Genomic DNA, 20,237 nt, shown 5'->3' with positions numbered 1-20,237 from the left:
TATAGAAAGAGAGAGAGAGCAAAAGAGAACGAGATCGAGAGAGAGAGTGAATGAGATAATTACGTTTGTTGGTCTATCAACGTCCGGTTGAGATGAATGATTGCAATTACACGCGATTGAATGCACGTGCAAAAATGGATTTCTTTTCTCCTTTTTTTTTTTTTGGGCGGGTTTGGAAAAAATACCCACATCTAACACCTTACCTGCCGGCCATCTGCCGACGATATATATTTGCTGATCTCGTATTGTATCATGTACCGAAATCAGTAACATTTGATCCGTTTTCTTTAAGCTCACTGGAATTAAGCCGATTTGTTAAGGGGGAGCGGTTTTGCTTTTGCGTGTGGTGTGGCAACGAAAGCCCAAAAAAAAAACGGATCGTTTAATGCTAATAATGCTTGCGTACCTAGCGTACACTGGTGTTTTGCCCCCTTTGTTTAATGTGCGAAATGCGTAAGGAGAGGTTTTGAAAATGATGCAATCAAAACGCACTAAAAACTGCACCGGATGTTCGGGCTGCCCTCTCTCCTACGTGCTAGTGTGTGGTGGCGTCCTTGACGCATGTTGGGCCTTAAACAAACGTAACATTTTGCTGTCGATATCACAATGATTTTCGAATGAAAGTAATTGTGGCGTTGGTTGATCTAATCTACTATCGTACACTACCGCTACCGACATTTCTTCCTGACAACATCCGCCATCTTGCTAGCTGCCCTGCGACGCTCGGTCTCTTCAGAGGACAGTTCAGTGATGATGGTGTACTGGATTGTGGTCGTCGTGTTCGCGAAATTTGGTCAATTTGGTCGCACAGGAAACCGTCAGGCTTTCGAGGTCCTATTCGTTGGCTTCCTGCCGGAAGCGATATCCTGCGCCTCGCGCGTCGGCTCTAACAAACGATTGGTAATTGTTTTTTATTTAACCTAGCTACGGCTTTTTAGTTCGGCTACGCTCTTGGCTTACGGTAGATTTAATGCAATGAAAACCCACCCGCAAGAGGGTAGCGCAAGTTAAGAGTAAGCTTGAGATCACATGCCGTGGGAAGAAGTATAAGAGAACGCCCGGAGCCTTCCATTCTGATCGAATAGTCGAGAAATAGTCCTCGACGTGTAACGTAAGGTGAGAACGACACGCTAACGGGCAACAGTAAATATAATCGACCTATGTGTGTGTGGGTGTATTTTCGAGAACGCTTAAAATGTAGATAACCGAAGGAGGATGCTTTGTAAAAATAGAGCTTACATTTGTTTCTTTCTTCGTTCTCGCTTCTTGCTCGCTTCTAGCATTTGATTGTTAGCAGGTGTATTTTGTTTGTTATGATGATCACTTAACCATGTTTTGTTTTTCTTTTTGGCTTAAATAATTTGACTCTAGCTAATTATAATAGTAAAGTGTGCTCTTCGGCAAGGAATCTTCGATGGCGCTGTCTGATTCGTCGGTGATTTTTTGTTTACCTTTATTTTATCCCTTATTCTTTTCTCTACCTACCCATCCATCCTCCATTGCACCAGGGAAGCCATTCTTCCGGGGAGGACGAACAAATCACAAAAGAAAACCTGGCTGGCTGGCACAAAAACTTATGCTTGATTTGGTGTTGCGTTTGCGTGATACGCCACGATGAATCGATTCGGGGTTTTTCCGCGCCAAACCGTCTCATTCCAAGGTCACCCAAGGTCGTCCGATTCTATTCCTTTTCTTGTGCTCGTTTTAAACCCCCTGACCTCTGATAGAACGAAATAAGTAACGCGAAAATTGCACTGATTCTGATGAGGCTCGCCCCGATGCGTACTTAGGAAGAAGCGACAAAACTGTCTGTTGATTTTTTTTTCAATTGTATACTACTTGATGACTTGAGACGTGCATAAGGTACTTGTGTGTTCGAAGCAATGCAAAAAGAGAATTGCCTGCATTGCGGTGCAGTTGGTGATGCGCGTGCAAATTACGAAACGTAGCGAACCGTGCGATGTATAAGAAACGTTTCATTAAACTATGTCTTTTTTTTAAGTGTTCCTTGGTGAGAGCCTCAAGTGATTGTGTTTGTGTGCTTTAAATGTGAAAAATGTCGCCGTTTTTTTTTTCAAAGCGATTTCGTTATGATTATTGACTAAGCAACTTGTCTTTTAGTTAGCGATAACATTTGGTAATGTAAACCCTTTGTTGGTTGATCAAACCGAATCATAAACTCAACTACAGCTCGAGGAGTGCAGCCCATTCGTTGCGAAAATTAAAACGTTAGTAACATTGACATTGCCTGCTCTCTGGCATCAGGACCGTAGTCAATCACTTTTCCGATCATTCAAGTATCATTCTACAGGACATCTTCCAGCTTTTCCTTTCTCAACCCTACCAGCCATTTGGTTACAGCCTTCTGATCCTTAGCTTCAGCAAACTAAATTGCAAACGATTAGCCATCACATGCTTGCGCTTTGCCATGTCGTACTCGTTCTACATTGGACGGAATCTATCGAGGAAAATCGAGCTTTCCACCGATGTGTCGATGAGTTGCACGGGATGAGAGCATTGAAAGTGATCTACGAACTTCGGTGAAGGAAACGGAAAACTTTACGCTGATCGTTGTACGAATGTAACCGCGAAGCGATGCGCCCGATGGCGAATGGTTATTAGATTTATGCTAGCTACATATGTTACTAGGTTGCATGTGTGCGCACGAGGGTTTTTTTTTGTTACTGCTACAGTTTTGCTAGTTTTGATTGAGGAAACGTTTCAACGGCTTCACTTACGCCTTCAGATTTATTGTGTTCCTTTCTTCTGCTCACCTTTCGAGCACCCCTTTTTGTGAGGCCTGCGTGTTTCGTTATCACTAAGCTTTTTGGGATTTTTTTTGTTCCAGCCGCTCCTCGGAAGAGAATAGAAAAAAGCTTACGAGCTAACTGGTAACGAGCGGCGGAATAAGGATACGTAACGTCTAGCTAGCTAGCGAGAGAGATAGAGAGAGATAGAGAGAAAGAAGTAGTGTCTAAAATGTTCAGATCTACCGCTAGGGCTAGCTTATGATAAGATTGATTTTAACCGTTTTACTCTAGCAAACATGCAACAATGGAAGTGTAGTGAGGCTGACATTGTCTGGTAGTAGAAGGAACAATCCGTAATGTGTATGTTTTCCCGTGCACGTGTTCAATGACGCACTAGAGATGACGAAAGCTAGATCATGGATAGTGCGTGAGAGAGCTCTTCCGCGAAAGCTTCCGATTGATGATTCGATTCGCTGGTCGCTGCTTATCACTTAGTTTGTTTGTTCGCTATTTTTTACAGCTCTTTCGCGTGCTGGCGCGTTCGGGTCGTGAGCAGAACCCGCTTGAGATTGTCCCTAAAGTAGCGCTTCAGGGTAGTTTGGTAGCATTACGAAGCTTTATGCTTCTTTCGCGGATCCCGCCGGGCCAGTTCCGGTGTCGAGTGAAGCGGCAGTTCGCGCCACATGATCTACAAGGAAAGCAAAAGAGAAGTCACCCAAAGTTGGACACTTTTGATGGTTTGGGAAATGCTTACAATCTCCTCGTCGTCGGGCACACGGGACAGCAGATCGAGCACCTCGTTGTTTGGGACGCTGTGGGGTCGAATTATCCGCCTACTAAACTTAACCAACCCCCAAAGCAGCAGCAACACACGGATCGGTACGTAATGCAGCACTAGACAGGCCGCTAGCAGCAACAACGCCGTCAACCAGCTCAGCTCGGGTACGGAGAAGTTAAATGTGCTGTGGAAGTCGAAGAAAAAAGCCCCAACGGAGAAGAACATCAGTATCAGATGGCGTATCCCACGTGACGGTTCGAGGGCTCACTTTTTAACGCTTTCTCCAAGCGACGCCAGGAAGCCGATGGTGTTCTGAACACTCTGCGATACCTCCTGTATGGCTTGCAACCGCTCCTTGATTGTTTTCTTTTCCTCCTGCAAAAAAGGGAAGCAGTTGATGATAATTAAAGCGCATTTTTTGTCTGTCTGTTTCGCAATTCTGGCGCTCTAAACCCGCGCGATGCTTACCTTTTCCTTATCCTCTTCGTCCTCGTCGTCGCTCGCCACGTCGTACTCGTCGGCCGTAGACTGAGACGAGCTGCCGGTGAGCCATCGAATGAGCCAGTTTCTGTGTGTGTGAACCGGTGCGAGACAGAACAGAACAGAACGGACGATAAATCGCATGGACGCAGGAAGAGTTAGGCTTACAAACGAAATGCATAATTAATGCTTCGCGCTTTGTGCGCTTCCGGGAGCACCGTGTGTCTTTGTGCTGTTCTTTCTTTTTTATCGCGATGAAAAACAAAAAAGAAACCCTTCGGTAGGCACCTTTACTTACTTGAGAAGGTACAGCAACGCCACGGCCGGTATGGTGGAGATATCGAACCAGATGCATCCGCAGACCCATAAAACGAGCGCAATAAATGACCGTATCGGGGATTCCCATTCGAAGCAGCTCCTGGTTGTCGGGGATGAGAGAAACAGATAGAGCAAAAAAAAAAGGGACACATAAAATAGCGTAACCCATGTGCTAGATTTGAGCATTGTTTACACACTCGCTCGCGCGGTGGCTCGTTAAAGAGGTGATTTTATTAGAATTGATTGCATTCCACAGCGCGCAGTACCCTCAAAACCGGTCGATGAACGCCTGGAAAATCGAATCATCAGCAGTCCCACGGGCATACGTTTTCGAAGGGCAGGATTTTATTGAAATGGTTTCAATTTGAAAGGGAGACACCTTTTTGAACAGTTTTTTTTTCTCTCGTGTTCTGCCAATAAAGTATTGATCGCGAAATAATAATAATAATAAAAAACCCCACACACGTACACAGCGGGTGCTTGAATTACGAATTACAACACCACCCGAGTATGGCGGCTTCATTCAATAGCCACCAGGCGCCTCCATTCGTTCAGAAAAGTCACCCCGGAAGCGCCGGTACCATGGCACCGAATTTGCATTAATTATGCGACGACCGTCAGCATCGCGCAGTAAAAGAACTCCAAAGTGCACCGGGAAAATGCTGCACAACTCTAAAGATGCATTCACATTCAAAGTGGAAAAGCGCATTCCGAATTCGCACCGCTTTCTGTGCGCGCCTCGGCCGAACAAACCGAGCGAACCGAGGCCTTTTGGCATCCATTTTGCTGTCCTTTAACACACGGGACACTTGGCGTGGGCTTCCTTCCGCTTACAGAAGTCCCTATTCACAGCATCCCAGCGGTGTGGGGGTTTTTCACAAAACAAAACCCCACCCCAAACACTTACTGCACAAACTGTCCAACCTCGATGAAGTACATGATGACCGCTTTCAGGCGGGTCACGTTGCGCAGAAACAGCTGCCGCTTGAACTTTGCCTCCTGCTGGACGAGCTTCTCTTCCTTCGGTTCGAGCACACGCAGGGCCGCCCGCAGTTTGTTCCACACGACCGTCATCTCGAGCAGGATCTGCCGGACGAAGCACAAACGGGGGGACGTTCATGGACACGTTCTACGAGAAGCCCGCTCACAAAAGGCTCACCTGCGGTTGGGTTCCTTTCGCGCGCGAGTACATCTTTTTGTCCTTCAGCGCGTACCAGCGCTTTTCACCGTTTCGCATCCGCAGCAGCGGTATGACGACCTTACCGAGAAACTCCACCTTGTGGTCACGATCCTCGTCGTAGACGGTGATTTCCAGCACCGAGGACATGTCTTTCACGTTGCTGGGCGGATTGAAGGAATTAGATTTAAAAAAAAACAGAATGAAGCGCTTGAAGTCCTTCAGAAAGGAGTCCTCCTTACAAGGTGAAAATTTTGTTCCAGTTTGGCGTAAGCGTCTTGTACTCGGTTTGCGTTTGCAACCGGGCGTTGATCAGTTCCAGCACGACGAACGGATCCGATTTTCCACCGATATCAGCCGCCGCTAGGCCCGTCGCACCAAACACCTTCACCGTGAGGTGGCCGATGTCGCGCATGTTCTGAAGCGATTTGTGCCAAATCTGGAAAGCAAAACAAACGCACGAATGAAAAAAAAAAACCAATAGACTTTTACCCTCCCAAAAGCATGCCACACTCACGTAACGGCTCTGGGTGAGAGCGCGCTCCTTCGAGTCCTCTTTGTACGCCGTCAGGTCGGTGATGGTTTCGGAAGCCGTCGTCCCGCTGATCGTCAGCATTAGGTGGACTTCGCCGGGACATTCCTCGAGCGGTTGCCAAAGGCCGTGGGTGCGTTCGCGGGGTAAACTGCGCAGGTCGATCGTACACTTGCCGTAGGTGTTGTACTTCCCACATACGATCAGCTCCAGCAGTTGGTCGTCGTCGAAGAGGTGCAGATCGAACTGCTCAAGCCACCGGGCACGGTATGAGGCCTTTGATTTGTATTTCTCGTTCCCTAACCTATGGACGGGAGAGGTTGATAGATAGCATAGTATGAGTACGTGTGCTTTTGCAGAAGAACCTACTGATCGAGTGCTGATTTGTGACAAGAAACCGGTACAGAACAACGAAGTTTCATTCAAAATGTGCACTTTTCGGTTTATTTCACCTATTTAGAGCTTCATTAGGCAGATCTATCCAGGAATTAGATATGATTTCATAAAAATTCTGCTAAAAGATAAAAGTTCCGTTGAATGTTTCCACCAGTTTAGGTTTTGGTTGCGGAATCAAATTAAAACCATCAAGGTATATGAGAAAGTACACCCTGATACGACTGACGTATATGTAATAGGGCAGCTGAAAAACCGTACATCTCAACCGGTAGATCCTTGTTCTGCATCAGTTCCTTGTCACCAGTTGAAATGCTTAAATGCTCACCTAAACCTAACGTAGATATCGTTCAACCCATTCTCAGCGTCCGGCGGGAGTCCTTTCGCCTCGATCAGCACGATCGTGACGACCGAGCTCCAGATCTGCGACTTGAGCCGGCGTGACGCATCGGCCAGCTTCGGGTTGCGCTGAAAGTACTTTCGAGCGTGAACGGAAACGGAAGAACGGACAGAAAACGGACCGGAAAACCGGGTGGGCGGCCGAAGGTGGTGCAATTTTAGAGCAGAAATAAAACAACGATAGGCGATAGTGAGCGAACCTAGGGTAGGCATCGACAAACAGGCAGCTGTAGATGGCGCAGATGGATGGAATGGCTGAATTGGATGGCGAGGTGCGATAGCAACGGAAGGAACACGTGAGAAAAACAAAATCGGACCCCAAATAGCGCGGGGTACCGCAGAAGGAAACGGAACGGAAGAGCGTTGAGCGAATCGATCGTGACGGAAAAGTGAGAGAGAGAAAGAGATGAAAGATGTAATGAAGTGGGATGTGCTCACTTGCTCCTTGTCCTCTTGCGTTTTGGGCCACAGCGTGACGCCAAGCTTCAGCTCGCCGAGGTCCTTCGAGGCACGCTGAGCATCCTCGAGCTTTATCGTCAGTTCCTCGGCCCGATTTAGCTCCAGTGAGCTGAGGTACAGCTTGGCCGAGCCCATGAAGTCATCCTGCAGCCCCCAGTCATAGTCGAACACCTGCACGAACACCGACACGCGTGAGATCATCGTACAACCGAAAAAGGGGACCTAAAAGCCCTACCTTAATAACGATCGGCTGAAAAGGATCCTCCACCGGTACGACGAACGTTTCGTCCCACAGCGGGTTGAGGTCCTTGTGGACCGTCTTTGATTTGTACAGCAACCGACCACCGACCTTAAACTTCACGTACGGATCGCTCGTACCTGTGGGGAGATGAAGAACCCACAGGATCGTTAAGATCAGTCCAGCTCGATCAAAAACTCACCACTCAAGCCTACTCACCACTCTTGTCCATCGCCACAAGCCCATGGCCACTGATCAGGTGCACCCGAAGCTGGAAGAACGAATGCTGTCTCAACTGCGCTTCACGCCTTCGCTGTTGCTCATCCGCCGGGCTCAACACAGCTCCCACGGACGTTCCACTGGGTCCCGCGATCTCCGAAACCTTCGCGAGTCCTCCCAACGTGAGCGCGTGTCCTAAACCGCTCGGTCCTGCCGCAGCGCTCGGCTCAACGTCCACCTTCGTCGTCGTCAGGACCTTCAGCACACTTGCGGCCACACCGGACGTGGACGAGCCCTCCTGTCCTGTCGCGCTCGAGCCGCTCATCGTTGCATTCTTGTCCGTGACCTTGACCAAGGGCGAATCCCCCAGGGTCTGAGCGCGGTGTCTCGGTGATTGGTGCGGTGTCGCAGCCGAACTGCTGTGCTCTGCCGAGCTGTTATCGGCCGCGTAATCACTCTGGCTGTCCCGGCGACCCTCGAGTTCCTGGCCAAGCGACCCGCGGAGTCGTTCCTTGCTGCGTCCTCGTGACCACCGGTGCTGCAATGAAAGGACACGCGATCAGCTCTTCTAGTGCGTGTTTAGGCCGGGTGGGTTGCGATCGCTTACCCGCAGGGTGTTGAAGAAACCGTGCGTCCGTTGGATGACACCGGCCGGGATTGTGGGCACGTTGGCGGACCGCGCACGCTGGGGTGAGGATTGCGGGGAGTCACCCGAACCGCCGCAGTCGTTGCAGCTCAGCTCCGAGGCCGACTTACTCAGGTGTTTCCGCAGCGACGAGCATTTGGATTCTAGATTCAGTCGAGAACGTTCTACAGAAGTGAGGATGCAGTGGGCATAATGCGGTGGTATTTTTTTTTTTCGATCGTTTGCCGGCAGTAGGGTTTGCGTATCGCCAAGCATAGCGCGAATGGGTGTGTGGGTGTGTGTGCGTGAGAGTGTTACAGAAGGACAAGCGAGCGTATTACATATTTGCGCAAGATATAAAAAAGAGACACAAAAAGGTGTTGAGGTATAGCATTTTTATCGTGGATCTATCGAAGGTCAATCTACTGACACTACTTGTGGAACACATCAAGCGTTAACATAAATGAGGTGCTTATTGGAGGAATGATGTTGGAATTGGGGAATAGTCTGGTATTGTGAGCAAATAAGAGGCGTAAGCAATCACGAACGCTGAATGACATCGTACACTCCTTGATGTTTTCGGTTATCAAGTTACAACAGACGCCGCAGGTTGGGTCTATTAAACCTCCTCTGTCCATGTGGACAACTTCGAACGACTTTATTGGCTTGTCAAGTGCCGTTCTAATGGCATGAATTGCCCACCGATTTCTGACGAGCGGTGATTCGTTCCACTACTGTGAGGTTATCATTCAGCTCGTCGAGCTCGTCCTTTTCTATGATCCTTCCTCACATACAGACGCTAATTTCCTTCTGAGTATCTTGCTTTAGACGGAATCTTTGTCTCAAAGATGTATGTGATTACGGGAACTATAAGTGTCTTTTATAGTTACAGTTTTAGTCTTTCCGGCGGGTAGTTTGCACTGTTGGCTGTCAACACTTTTACACGTATTTCAACATCCATGCTTTGATCGAGTTGCATTTTAGACCTAATATAAGGTTGACATTTTCAATAACTTTAAAGGTACAAATACCAACCTGTACATCATGCCTGAGAAGATTAAAATTTGCCAAGATAATGAACAATTCCATGCCCACACTACTGAACATTCTACCGAAATTCCCTGTCTGAGCTGTTTCACACCTCACTGCTAACTGTTCGCTCTCTAAATCGCCCTTCAAATGATACCAAACGTTCCAAACGGACGCAACCTTGCTGACCTTGATCGCTTTCCGTCGATCTCCATCATCCCAATGGAATATCACACGCCCCGTGCCACATCACACACTCGGCGTTCTATTTGTTTATAATTATCAAACGATGAGAACGCGCTCTGCATGAGATGGAGGCATATCGCCCCGGCTGGCCAGCCATAAAGTTTATTGACAGTATTTCGTAATGAGCTCGAATATGCAACAGGTGGTGAATGAGATCATCCACGTACCATCGGGCCGTCCTTGCCAACAGCACGCTGCTTGATACCTCGAAAATCGATCCAAACCGGCTCGATTGTTTGCGTACGCATTAATTTACACTCCCTTTTTTTTTGAGAGGAACAAACGGGTTTCCGTGCGCAGATTTTTGCTGTACGGAAACAGGAACGCTGAGGGTCGACGAAAATTGATTGGAAAACTCGCGTTCGAACCATTGCCCACACGCGATTACCAGACCGATCGATTGAAGAGAGATGAGATTGCGCTCAATTGAGGTGGAAAAAGCAGTGGCTTTTCAAACGGAACCGCAACACACATTGTAACGCAGCTTCCGCGGGCTCTGCGGCAAAAGTTAATCCACAAAAATGGAAATCATCTGCAACATGCTCGTGTACGACAATGTCACGGCATGAGTGGAGTTTTCCCTCCCAACAGTGGGGTGGGTTTTGTGTCACTTTATTTCCGGGCCAGTGAAAATGGGTGCCTTTACTTCGCTTGCGGTTAGTTGCGGCGGAAGTACACCCCGGCTACACGGGTGGTGGTGCCTGAGAAGACTCTTCTACGAGAAGACTCTTCACTCTTCGCGTGCAGTAAAGGGCCCATTGTTGTCCTTAATCAGTGGCCCGTAATTATAAGGGCGGAAGTACGAAGCCGACGTTAGCTTAGCCTTAATCCCTTGCTCCAGGAGGGGACGTAATTTTAATCACATTCAGCGAAAAAAAAAACAGAGAAAAATGAAAATGGCCCAAGATGCCACTCCGAGGCTGTTATCGCCACCTTCAGACGGCAACCCTTGAGATACACATACACGCTGATTATTACGGGGGCGCTAAAGGTGCTCTTGAACGTTGAAAAGCTAATCAGGAAGCGCACTCAGCCGAGATTAGTGACCCGTGCACCAACATCCTGAGCCCCGGCTGGGAAAAGGTGTTAGAGGGAAAATGGGAAAATTATGACCAAAAGGGTGCCCGAATGAGAAGTGGGGGGGGGGGGGGGGGGGGGCGGGCTGTTTCGCTAAATAAAACCCGACCAAAGGGCCCCCGTGAAGAGCAACAGGCCTTTAGAAGGCCATAACACGGCTATACATTTATCGATCCAGCACCCGCGTCGTCCTGCAGCGGGGTTGAAGCAATTTTTGCAATTGTGCCACCACGTGTTGCGGCCAGGTGTTGTTAGTGAGGCCTTTAAATAAACTTTTGATGCGCAAAAACTTTACGAAAACTCCCTCACAAACTCACGAACCTTGAAATGCTTCATTTTGTGCCAATATAAAAGCGCCTCCCAAGGCTGGCCCCCAAAAACTTGCACCTTTTTTTCAACGGTGGGTCAACGAAGTCAAGAAACCACAGGATTTCGCTCCACAGCAAGTCTCGGGCCGGTAAACAGCGGGTCATCGGAGGTGGGTGATATGATTGGCGTGGGTTTGTCTGACGTGTGTCAGACCCAAAGCAAACATCCACCCGAACAGAGCCGAGGTTTCGTCCGGGCTTCAACAACATCTGTTGATTTGGGTGGAGCAAAGTAAAGCAACCAGAATAAAGCACAAAACCCCCCAAACCCCGAAAGGTGAGCGGTAAGCAACACTTTTCCAACAGCGGCCGAGATGCTCGGAAAACGCGTGAAAAGTTAATCAAAAACCCTCGGGACAGAGATTGCTTATAGCGACGTCAAATTAGTGTCTCAATTTTGAGGCGGCTTTTCGCTTCGAGAGAGCTATTAAAAAGGGGTTTCAATTTCAACTTCAACCTCGCCCAATGAGGATCCTTTTCTCGCGTAACTTAATTACGCGCTCGAAAGTGGAATGAAATGCAGTTTCCCAACTTTCCCTCGAAGTGCAATATGCGAACAAAATAAATATTAATACAGCTGTGGAACTCCCGTTCCCGGGCAGTGGAAAAGATAAGCCTCTAGCATTTTTCTAGCATATGTCCAGGAACACCGCGAAGGTTAAGGTCGGCCACCGAAGGATGGTCAACTCGGTCAGTCGGTGGGGCTTTATTTATGCCTGCATCTAGCGAGATTAAGCCCAAACGTGGGAGCCTTTTTTTTTCGGTGTATTTATTTAGCGTGAGATTAAAACACCGGCTAGTCGTAATAACCAAAAAAAAATGGAACCTCAAGCGATAACGACTGTGCCGCGGTTTCTCATCACGAGAATTGCATGGCCAGTGGCTGGACACACAACAGCAACAACAACAAAAAAAAATGGCCCATTCTTTCTCCACAACCTGAGCCACCATCCGGCCATAAATCATCTCTCACTTGGGCACCGAAATAATAAATGACGTTGCGGAGTTAATGGTGGGCGAACGAAGGGCCATAAATACATCGCAACCGACGGTCGCCCACCGGAATTCGGTGGCGTGAATCTTCGCCAATAAAAAGAAAACCCCTCCCCAGCTTGTTCTTCCGGTTCCGACTTCCGGTCGGCTAATTCCCGTACGGGAACACTACAACTGTGGGGTTTTTTTTCTGTCTCTCTCCTTGTTGCGGTCTACAAATCGACCGATTTCCGGTTCGAATGTGGTCGATTCGATTTGGAAAAACGCGAAGTTCCGAAATGGAATCTCTGTTGGCCTTTCCGGTTTGCTTGCGGTAGAGGCCGATAAAGTGTGATAAGACGTGCCTGGGTTCGGTATGGGTCGGTCTTCATGCTAGACAATCCACTTAAAATATTTGCACACCAAAAAAAAAACAACCTCACAAGAAGCGCTACAAATTTGCAGCTCTCCTTCGCGGAGGAAAATGGAGATAAAACTGTACTCCGGCTAATGAACGGACAGCCATTCGCGACGTGTGGTCCAGGTTTCGTTTGCGGGGTTTGACAAAAATAAACAGAAAAACCCGACAAGGAAAATCCCACCCACCAGAACATGTGCCGCTTCTCGAGTAAACACGCTTCACGAAAGGGAGTGAAACAAAAAAGAAAGGGCGACAAGAACACAAAACTCGGGCAGGCCGGCTTTTTCTCGACCGACGGAAGCTACACCGGGGATTATCCGCTCCGCCAGCCAAAAGTTGGGACCACATTTGTCTTTGTGTGTGTGTGTGTTGGTCACCACAATTCCGGGGGTGGGTTTTTTTTTATTCTCAACTCCCCATCCACAAAAAAAAAACCGGACAAGATTTGTCTCACTGCCATCGCCAGCGTGTTACCACGGATACGAAACCGCTGGTTACTGAGATCGGAGGAAAAAAAGGCAAAAAGCAAGTAAACAAGTGACCGAATTACGCATACTTCCTCGTTTTCCCGTGTGGCACGAGAGGTTTGGGAAAATTCTGGGATGCTGGCAGACCCTCCCGGGTTTTAGTGTTCGCGTCACATGACCGGCCGCGAGAAAACGCATGTTCGCGCTAGGAAAAGGTCAGAGTTGAGGCGAATTTGAAATTTTCGTTTCACGCGCTCGTCCGGTGCCATCAGCAGGAAGGAAAGGTTGAGTTCCGGGCTGCTAACAAAATATCCGAAGGTCCGATCGGTGGGTGGAAAAATACACACAAGCCGACTGACTTACAAATCGGCCCTCGTTTTTTTTTTTCTTGGGGGGGGGGGGGGGGCATTTGTGAGGAGGATTTATTCCACTCGAATAGCCGTTGGATTGCGCGTAGCTGCGAGGATTAATTTTCTTTTATTTTATTACTCTGCCAGCCTCTTCGAGCATTGGATTTCCGAACGATTGTTAAAAGTGCATCAAATCATGCGGCGGGACTCGTGCGTTCGGAAGCCCTTAACGCACGTTTTCATCATCATAAAACCATGGTGCCACCGATAAATGGCAGTCCATCATCATCATTATCCTTTTCGAAACACAATTGTCGAGAACAATTGCCATTAGAAACAAATCGGGGGAGGTGCGGCTTTCGAAATGAAAGTTTACCACCCACCCGGCGGCATAATTTCGTTCTAATGACGCGTCCCGTGGCCGGTGGGGATGGGGGTTTCATTTTCCCCAAAACGAACTTACCAAGCGACCCGACGAGAGGTCCTGCGAGTTTGGGGTTTTCGATTTTTCCCGGCACACGGTCACGTGAAAACAAATTAACATGGAAAGCAGCAGCGCGTCCACACACACACGCACGAAGCGCTTTTCACACGCTTTTCATCTCGAACACGGTCGGAAGTAAGCACACATACACATACTCACACACACGCGACACGGGCGCGCGCTTGCCGGTAATATCAGAAAAGGAGCACACGAGAGCAGAGCAAAAAAAAAACGCACACAAACACACATCCAAGCGGACGATCTGGACCGTTCGGTGGTCGAGGAAAAACTGAAACATGAGCGCCTCGTTCCGGGGATGCTTCCGGCAGCCAAACCGAGCTTTCCGATTTTCCCGCTCGTGACCGAAGTGGCGCTGCTGTGTTTTGCGCAAGCACGCGGCATTTTGGTGCTAGAGATCTGCCATGCTGCCGGTACTCTCAGCTGATTGTGAAAGAGGATTGTATGTGTGTGTGTGTGGAGATGTGTTTGCTCTTTTCCCACCCACCCACCTTCGTGTGCTTCGTCTTCGATCGGTTGTCACGCAAAAATACGCAAAATAGAGGCCCCGCAAACAATGCTCGAGTTTGAATGCGGTCATATTTCCCGTCATTCCAACTCGTCTCGAGCTCATCCCGAACCGGGGTGCTTGACCTTGACGCTTTGAAGCGCCCTTCAAGCAGACAAATAAGCGCACTCCGATCGTGCGGGAAGGGGTTTTACTTTGTTTTTTTTTTTTGAAGGAGGATTTTTCCAATAAACCTCCAATGACATCTCCATCTCGCGCGCGCTGGGCGTTCTCTTTTCAGCTACTCGCCCTTGCATTTCACCCGCATTTGTTTCGGCTTTTCCCGAGGCCTCCGAGGCTCGGCTGAAGTGTTTATGAGTAGGGAGAATCATTCGGAAAAACCTTGACCGGGTGCGCCCCTGATTGTTGTGGCATCATCGACGACAATTTGGGTTCACTTCTACGCGCCAACGCTTGGCAAACGGCACGCTAACGGGGGAGGGTGGCTCAACCCCTATCGATCGGGACAGATAATTGGTTACATTACGCTCGTGTGGGTCGCGCAGAAGGTTGTTGCGTTTTTCTCCTTTTTTTTCGTTTTCACAATCAGTTGACAATGAGAGAGCGCGCGCGTCCCTGTTTCTTCTAACCATCATCATCCATCGCCATCAAAAGCCAGATGTGAAATGGTTTTGAAATGAGTTTCAAATAAAAAGCTCCATACGCTGGAGCCTGCTCTCTCGAATGGCGTCCCCAAAAAGGATGGCGTCCCCCCTAGTGATGCCCTTTTTTTTTCTCCTCAATTCTTCCAAATGAGTTCTCCGGACGCCGAAACGAAATCGATTCGATCGATTTTCTCGCCCAACGTGTGTTTGTGTGTGCTATCCGTGAGGCTATCGATCAGAGGGGTGGTGATTTTGCTGAAATTGAATTAGATTTTCAATCTGCACTTTTTTGGAATTCGAAAAGGTGTGCACCAAAACGAAAGAAGAAAAAAAAAGACAACGAAACTCCTGATACACCTCCCACGTTTGTGAAGGAGTCATTTTCGGAGTTCACAAAAGCGAAAAGTCATACAAGACCAGAGGCAGAGGCGGCTAGCAATAGCTGATTCGGATGATATATCGGAGTACGGTGGTGGTACCTCGGAAAAGGTGCCACAGAATAAAAGGCAAATTGCAAACCGATGCTCAAGCAACGAAGCTCGTCTACCCTCCCCCGAAAATGGAACCGGAGAATCCTGGAGCCCCGAAAAGAAAGTGGTGCCATAAATAATGTACAAGCCTACGTCGGCTGGGTGAGGAAATTTGCAAACGTTCGGGTATCGTTTTTCCTGGCATGTGGGAGGGAAAAAAAAGGACCTCCCCAAAAAGAAAAGGGGGTGGTAATTTCACCATGGCAATGTGTCATCGCAGTTTCAGGAGGTTTTTGTTTGTTGAAAGAAGATGCGCTGCCGAGGTGCATCCGTTTTTCCGTCAAACGAAACCGGCCACCTGTGCCTGCTGGTGCACTTCCGGGAAGGATTCATTCTCTAGCCAACGGTCTCTGTTCAACCACTCCCGTTGGACGATTCACACAAAATCAAACTGTTGCGTTGTAGCGCATCATTTTGTGCCTCATTTTCGAGCCTCGAGAGTGCCCTGTGGGGATGGAAAACGGCTCACGCCCTGGTTTTCATCGGAAAATGCCCGGGTACCCGGAGGGATTCACTATGACACGTACGCACGCGAACTCAGTACGCCCGCAGGTTCAGTACGTCACCCCAAAAGCACCAGCAGTGGGAAATCAAACATTAAAACTCGCTTTGGCCCCAAGGAACGTGAACCTCGTCGCCTGCCCAGTGGAGATAGATGGAGCGTTATGGGTGACATGGAACGGTGAATAATTTATGACCTCACCCCCCCCACACACACATATACGCGTGCCTGGTGGGGGTGATTCCGAATTCGCGATTAGAGCACCGAATAATGCATGAGACTCTCCCGGGGGGAAAGGCACTTCAACCCGGATGCACTCGACGCGTTAAACCCTACGCTACCCCGTGCGCTTATTTTCTTTTCTTTTCCCACTAGTTTAAGCTCAATTTGTGAGCCTTTTGTGCTGGGTTTGTGACTACAAAACCACGGCACGGTGTTGATCCTTCGCAAGGAGCAAAACTAAAAGCTCTAACTCCAAAACCTGGTGAAAGCACTCGTCGCATCCTTGTTACGCTTCCTTGCGATCATTTGCGCATCCTTTCTCATGTCGAATCCTTTGGCATGAATGACCAGGCCCACTAACACAGACGTCTCGTGAATTTCCGATTTGCCCCCTTCCCGAACCAGGGCCGTTTGCTCTTTCCGATCAATTATTCAGCGTAACCCGGTCTCTGCTGCCATGTCTGCCATTTCCATACGAGCGACTTTTCCTAATCAGCTTGCGGTAATTGTACCAAAACCAAAACCCCTTTTGTGGCTTATGCCGCCGGCACACGTGGGTGGAATGAGTCCTTCAACGTCCTTTGCGGGAATCGTCGTCGTCGAACGGGGGTTTTCCCCCCTAATTATGTTCCTTCGGCTTTTCGTATCGAATTGCACACCCGCGTTAGTTTCGCCTTCACGGTGCGAACTCAGAACCCCATTTTGCGAAAGTGTAAAATAATTGTGAATAATCTTTTCCACCCGCACAACCGCACCACACACAAGTAACCATTCGCCATGACCTTGTGGGACGTGTGTGGGAGAGAGTGGGAGGGTTTTTACGACACACTTTTAGCACAGCCTGATGGGAACTAGCATGGTTTGAGCATGCATTGGGTAAGGTGTGTTAGGATATCGAGTGTTTGCTTAGACTAGCATCTATCCGGTGAAGGATCAATTCCCAGCGGCGTCATAAAAACCCGAGCACGAACTGACCATTCGCTAGGTTGGATCATGGCCAAAGGTAGTCGTACTGTGTTTAGTCCGCATCGAATTGCGAACCTTCCCGTTCGATTAGTAACAGCTCAACTGCTCAATCGTTACATCGTTAATTGGGAAATGTGAGTGTTTTTACATGTTCCATAGAAAATAGTTTATTTTATCGCACTTTAACACAGGCTTTTTGTTATTATAATAATTATTGTTATCAACCGAGTCAGCCCGGGATAAGGCTCTCCGCGGCTGTTGGGAGGAAATGCCTTTCAGCTCACAAATGATTATTCAAATCTACATACGGCCGGGCCGTTCTTAAATAAATAACAACAACAGTTATTGTTATTATTTGTCAGCGTTTTATGATAACATGGTAGTGTAATTCAGCTTTTAAGGGCCTTCATTGTTAACCCATTATTTGAATAAACTATTACTCAACCACACTTTGAACATGGACTGGTTACGATAACCAAATGTCCTTTTGCTTGTTCCATGTTAAAAATGATGTGTCATATACTTTTTCGTACTTTTGCCCATTTTTCTGATTCTCCTACTTCTTTGTTGAGGTTTTATCGCGAAACGAAATCAAGCTGCCTGCGCCTTGTTGTGTGAATCATTGTTTTGGATAAATAATTCCAGACCCACAATTAGTGTACCGATCCGTAACGCTATATGTTAATAAATATATTACGCTGCTTTTTAACCCATGCAACTTCAATTCGCCCCCGTTATTAGAAGCAAGCAATGTGTGTTTATAACATTACGTCGAAATATTTGTTGCCACCAACACGCCTACTGTGATCATCGTCAACCCCAATCAAAAAGGTGTGTTTTTCCTTTCCGAAACCAGCGGGCCGTAATCGTTAGTTTCCACTTCCCAAATTAATTGCCCACCACGCCACCAGGGGGAGCTATCACGCTAGATCAAAGGCGACCGTGCCAGCGCCCACAAGGATCAAATGGTGTGCCCATCACCGCTGGGGCTATGTTTAATTTCGTTCAAAGCTTCCACCGGTGAAGAGGTCCTTTTCCCGGAAGGACTCGAACGACACGAACACGTGTGCCCTCCCGAAGTCATTCAGCATTCGTGAAATATTAATTATCAATTTTTCTACCCCCAAGCGGGGGTGACCACACACACACACAGCAGGCACGCAGGGGATGCGATACAGGAGCGTGAACGGTTGCAATGGGAAAAGGACTAAACACCGCCGAGTGATAAAAGCGTGAGAACGTTGGGCTTCTCGAAAGGACTCGGGAAGCACGAGAGATAGAGACACACGCGGTACTTACTGCTGCCGCTACTACTGCTACCACCCCCGCTGCCACCAGCGCCTCCCTGCGTCGTGTTGATACCTCCACCGCCACCTCCTCCGTCACCCAGAGTGCTGCTTCCACCGCCAGGTGTGACCGAGGTGGAACAGGCTGTTGCTGCCATCGTCACCGTCCGGCTGGGCCGCTGTTATCGTGCTTTCAGTATACACACACACACGCACACACACACTTTCACCCTTGGGATGGGTGATTTTTCCACCTCCCTGATCGGCGATTTTCTTGCACGCTAAGGAATGTCGCCCGAAACTGGTCCTTTGAAGATCGCGTTGGGTTTACTTTTGATCGTCGCAAGGAAAAATTTGTTTTCCTTCACCAGGATGGGGGAGTTGGATGGGGTTTACTTGCTGTTTATGCCGGGAAAACACTCACACGACGATGACATTCACTCGAGCCATGAGCAGGAACTCGCAGGTCGTTAGAAAGTCCTTCGCGCCAGTGAGGGGGCCACGTTTTCACCTGCTTTTCCACGAACCGTATCGCGGACACTTCATTTTCCACGCATCGGCACAGGAGACACACACAAAAAAAATAATCCTGCTCTTAAAAAGACCTTCCTTTGGGTTGCCGACACGGCGAAGAGTTCTTTTTTTTCCGAAGCGCGAAAGTGTGGAAGAAGAAAGTGGGCTGGAATCAAACAAGGGGCAAAAAGGACCTCCTCCGATTGGAAAAGCGTGCCAACCACGAACTAACTAACTAACTGCAGGCTGGCTGCTGCTGGTGGCACTGTTGCTGAGGTTTCGCGGGCCCAGAAACACGACGTGGCAGGATAGCAGCGGGCAGCAGGGAACCGGTTCCGAGGGTGGTTTCGCTCGAGTAGAACACATCCTTTTTTTGGCGCCCTTTTTCCTTCAACGTTTTGGCTGCCAACTTCACCACCATCGAGGTGGATTTTGCTTCGTCAGCGCTTAGTTTGATTTGCTCCTTGCGAGTTCCATCGCGCCGCAGGTCCTTCCTCGGTCCTGGGTGAGATTTTCGCGCCAGAGACAACGCACCGGAAGTGTTGTGTTCCACTTCCCGAGGCACATTCGTGTTTCGTGGGGTTTACGTTCTTTCGTTTTCCATTTTTTTTTGGTCCTACTCTAAGGGCGCCTTGTTTTGGGTAGCCTTACTTGGAGCCGTCTAAGCTGGAGATTGATTGAAGATGGCTGCCGGATTTTGCTGGCTTTTGTTTTGCTGCGAATGAAAAGAGATATTCGAGATTGTTAGAAAATGGAGGAAATTTTCCGTTTTCCCTTGTTAGTGGGCAGGGGGATGAAGATAAGCCACCCGTATGTCGAACCCACACCGGAATATGAGGAATGACATTTGTGCTTTCCGGCGTAACATGAGCCACCTTCTCAAGGGTTTTATCCACTCATCATTGCTTTGCCCCTTTAAGGGTTTAACACGTCCGATAAAAAGCTCGCCTTGTAAAGGTTTTGTGTCGCGCGGTTTTCGACCTCCACCAGAGTGACTCCCGAGTTTAACCAGTTGCAAATTTAGTTTATTGACACCAGACTCTTTCTTTTTTTATTTGTTCTTTCTTCCTCTGTTGCTCACCGAAAGGTGAGCATATTTGTCAGACTCAGCCGACCGAAAACTGCCCGCCAAACAAACGATTACGAGTCATGAAACACGCGCACTCAGGGCCACGTTTATGGTTTTTTTTGGGGCTGGGTGGGGCACTTTTTTTTATTGGACCCTTTCTGCGGCTCAACCTGGATGTTTCGATTTATTGTACCGGT

General features: G+C 48.5%; 1 protein-coding gene across 1 annotated transcript; it reads right to left on the bottom strand.

Moving 5' to 3' along the window:
* Positions 1-3,357: 3,357 nt before the first annotated feature.
* Positions 3,358-18,616, bottom strand: LOC128725144 (multiple C2 and transmembrane domain-containing protein). Its single transcript, XM_053818866.1, has 15 exons — positions 18,472-18,616; positions 8,351-8,553; positions 7,744-8,281; positions 7,522-7,664; positions 7,266-7,457; positions 6,757-6,905; positions 6,021-6,339; positions 5,746-5,942; positions 5,486-5,666; positions 5,234-5,412; positions 4,307-4,426; positions 3,997-4,096; positions 3,797-3,903; positions 3,505-3,712; positions 3,358-3,438 (listed from the first exon to the last, which is right to left on the bottom strand). The coding sequence occupies exons 1-15, from the start codon at positions 18,614-18,616 to the stop codon at positions 3,358-3,360; spliced, it is 2,862 nt and encodes a 953-aa protein (XP_053674841.1).
* Positions 18,617-20,237: the final 1,621 nt, after the last annotated feature.

The sequence above is a fragment of the Anopheles nili genome, chromosome 3 (genome assembly GCF_943737925.1).
Source record: "Anopheles nili chromosome 3, idAnoNiliSN_F5_01, whole genome shotgun sequence".
NCBI lineage: Eukaryota > Metazoa > Arthropoda > Insecta > Diptera > Culicidae > Anopheles > Anopheles nili.
Note: the sequence above shows the minus strand (reverse complement) of the source record. Positions and strands in the feature narration are given on the sequence as shown.

Coding starts and splice junctions, on each gene's coding strand:
- LOC128725144 (XM_053818866.1), bottom strand. CDS start 18,616: ATGGCAGCAACAGCCTGTTCCACCTCGGTCACACCTGGCGGTGGAAGC. Junction 8,554..18,471: donor TAGCAGTAGTAGCGGCAGCA/GTAAGTACCGCG, acceptor TCACTTCTGTAG/AACGTTCTCGACTGAATCTA. Junction 7,458..7,521: donor TTCAGCCGATCGTTATTAAG/GTAGGGCTTTTA, acceptor GTGTTCGTGCAG/GTGTTCGACTATGACTGGGG.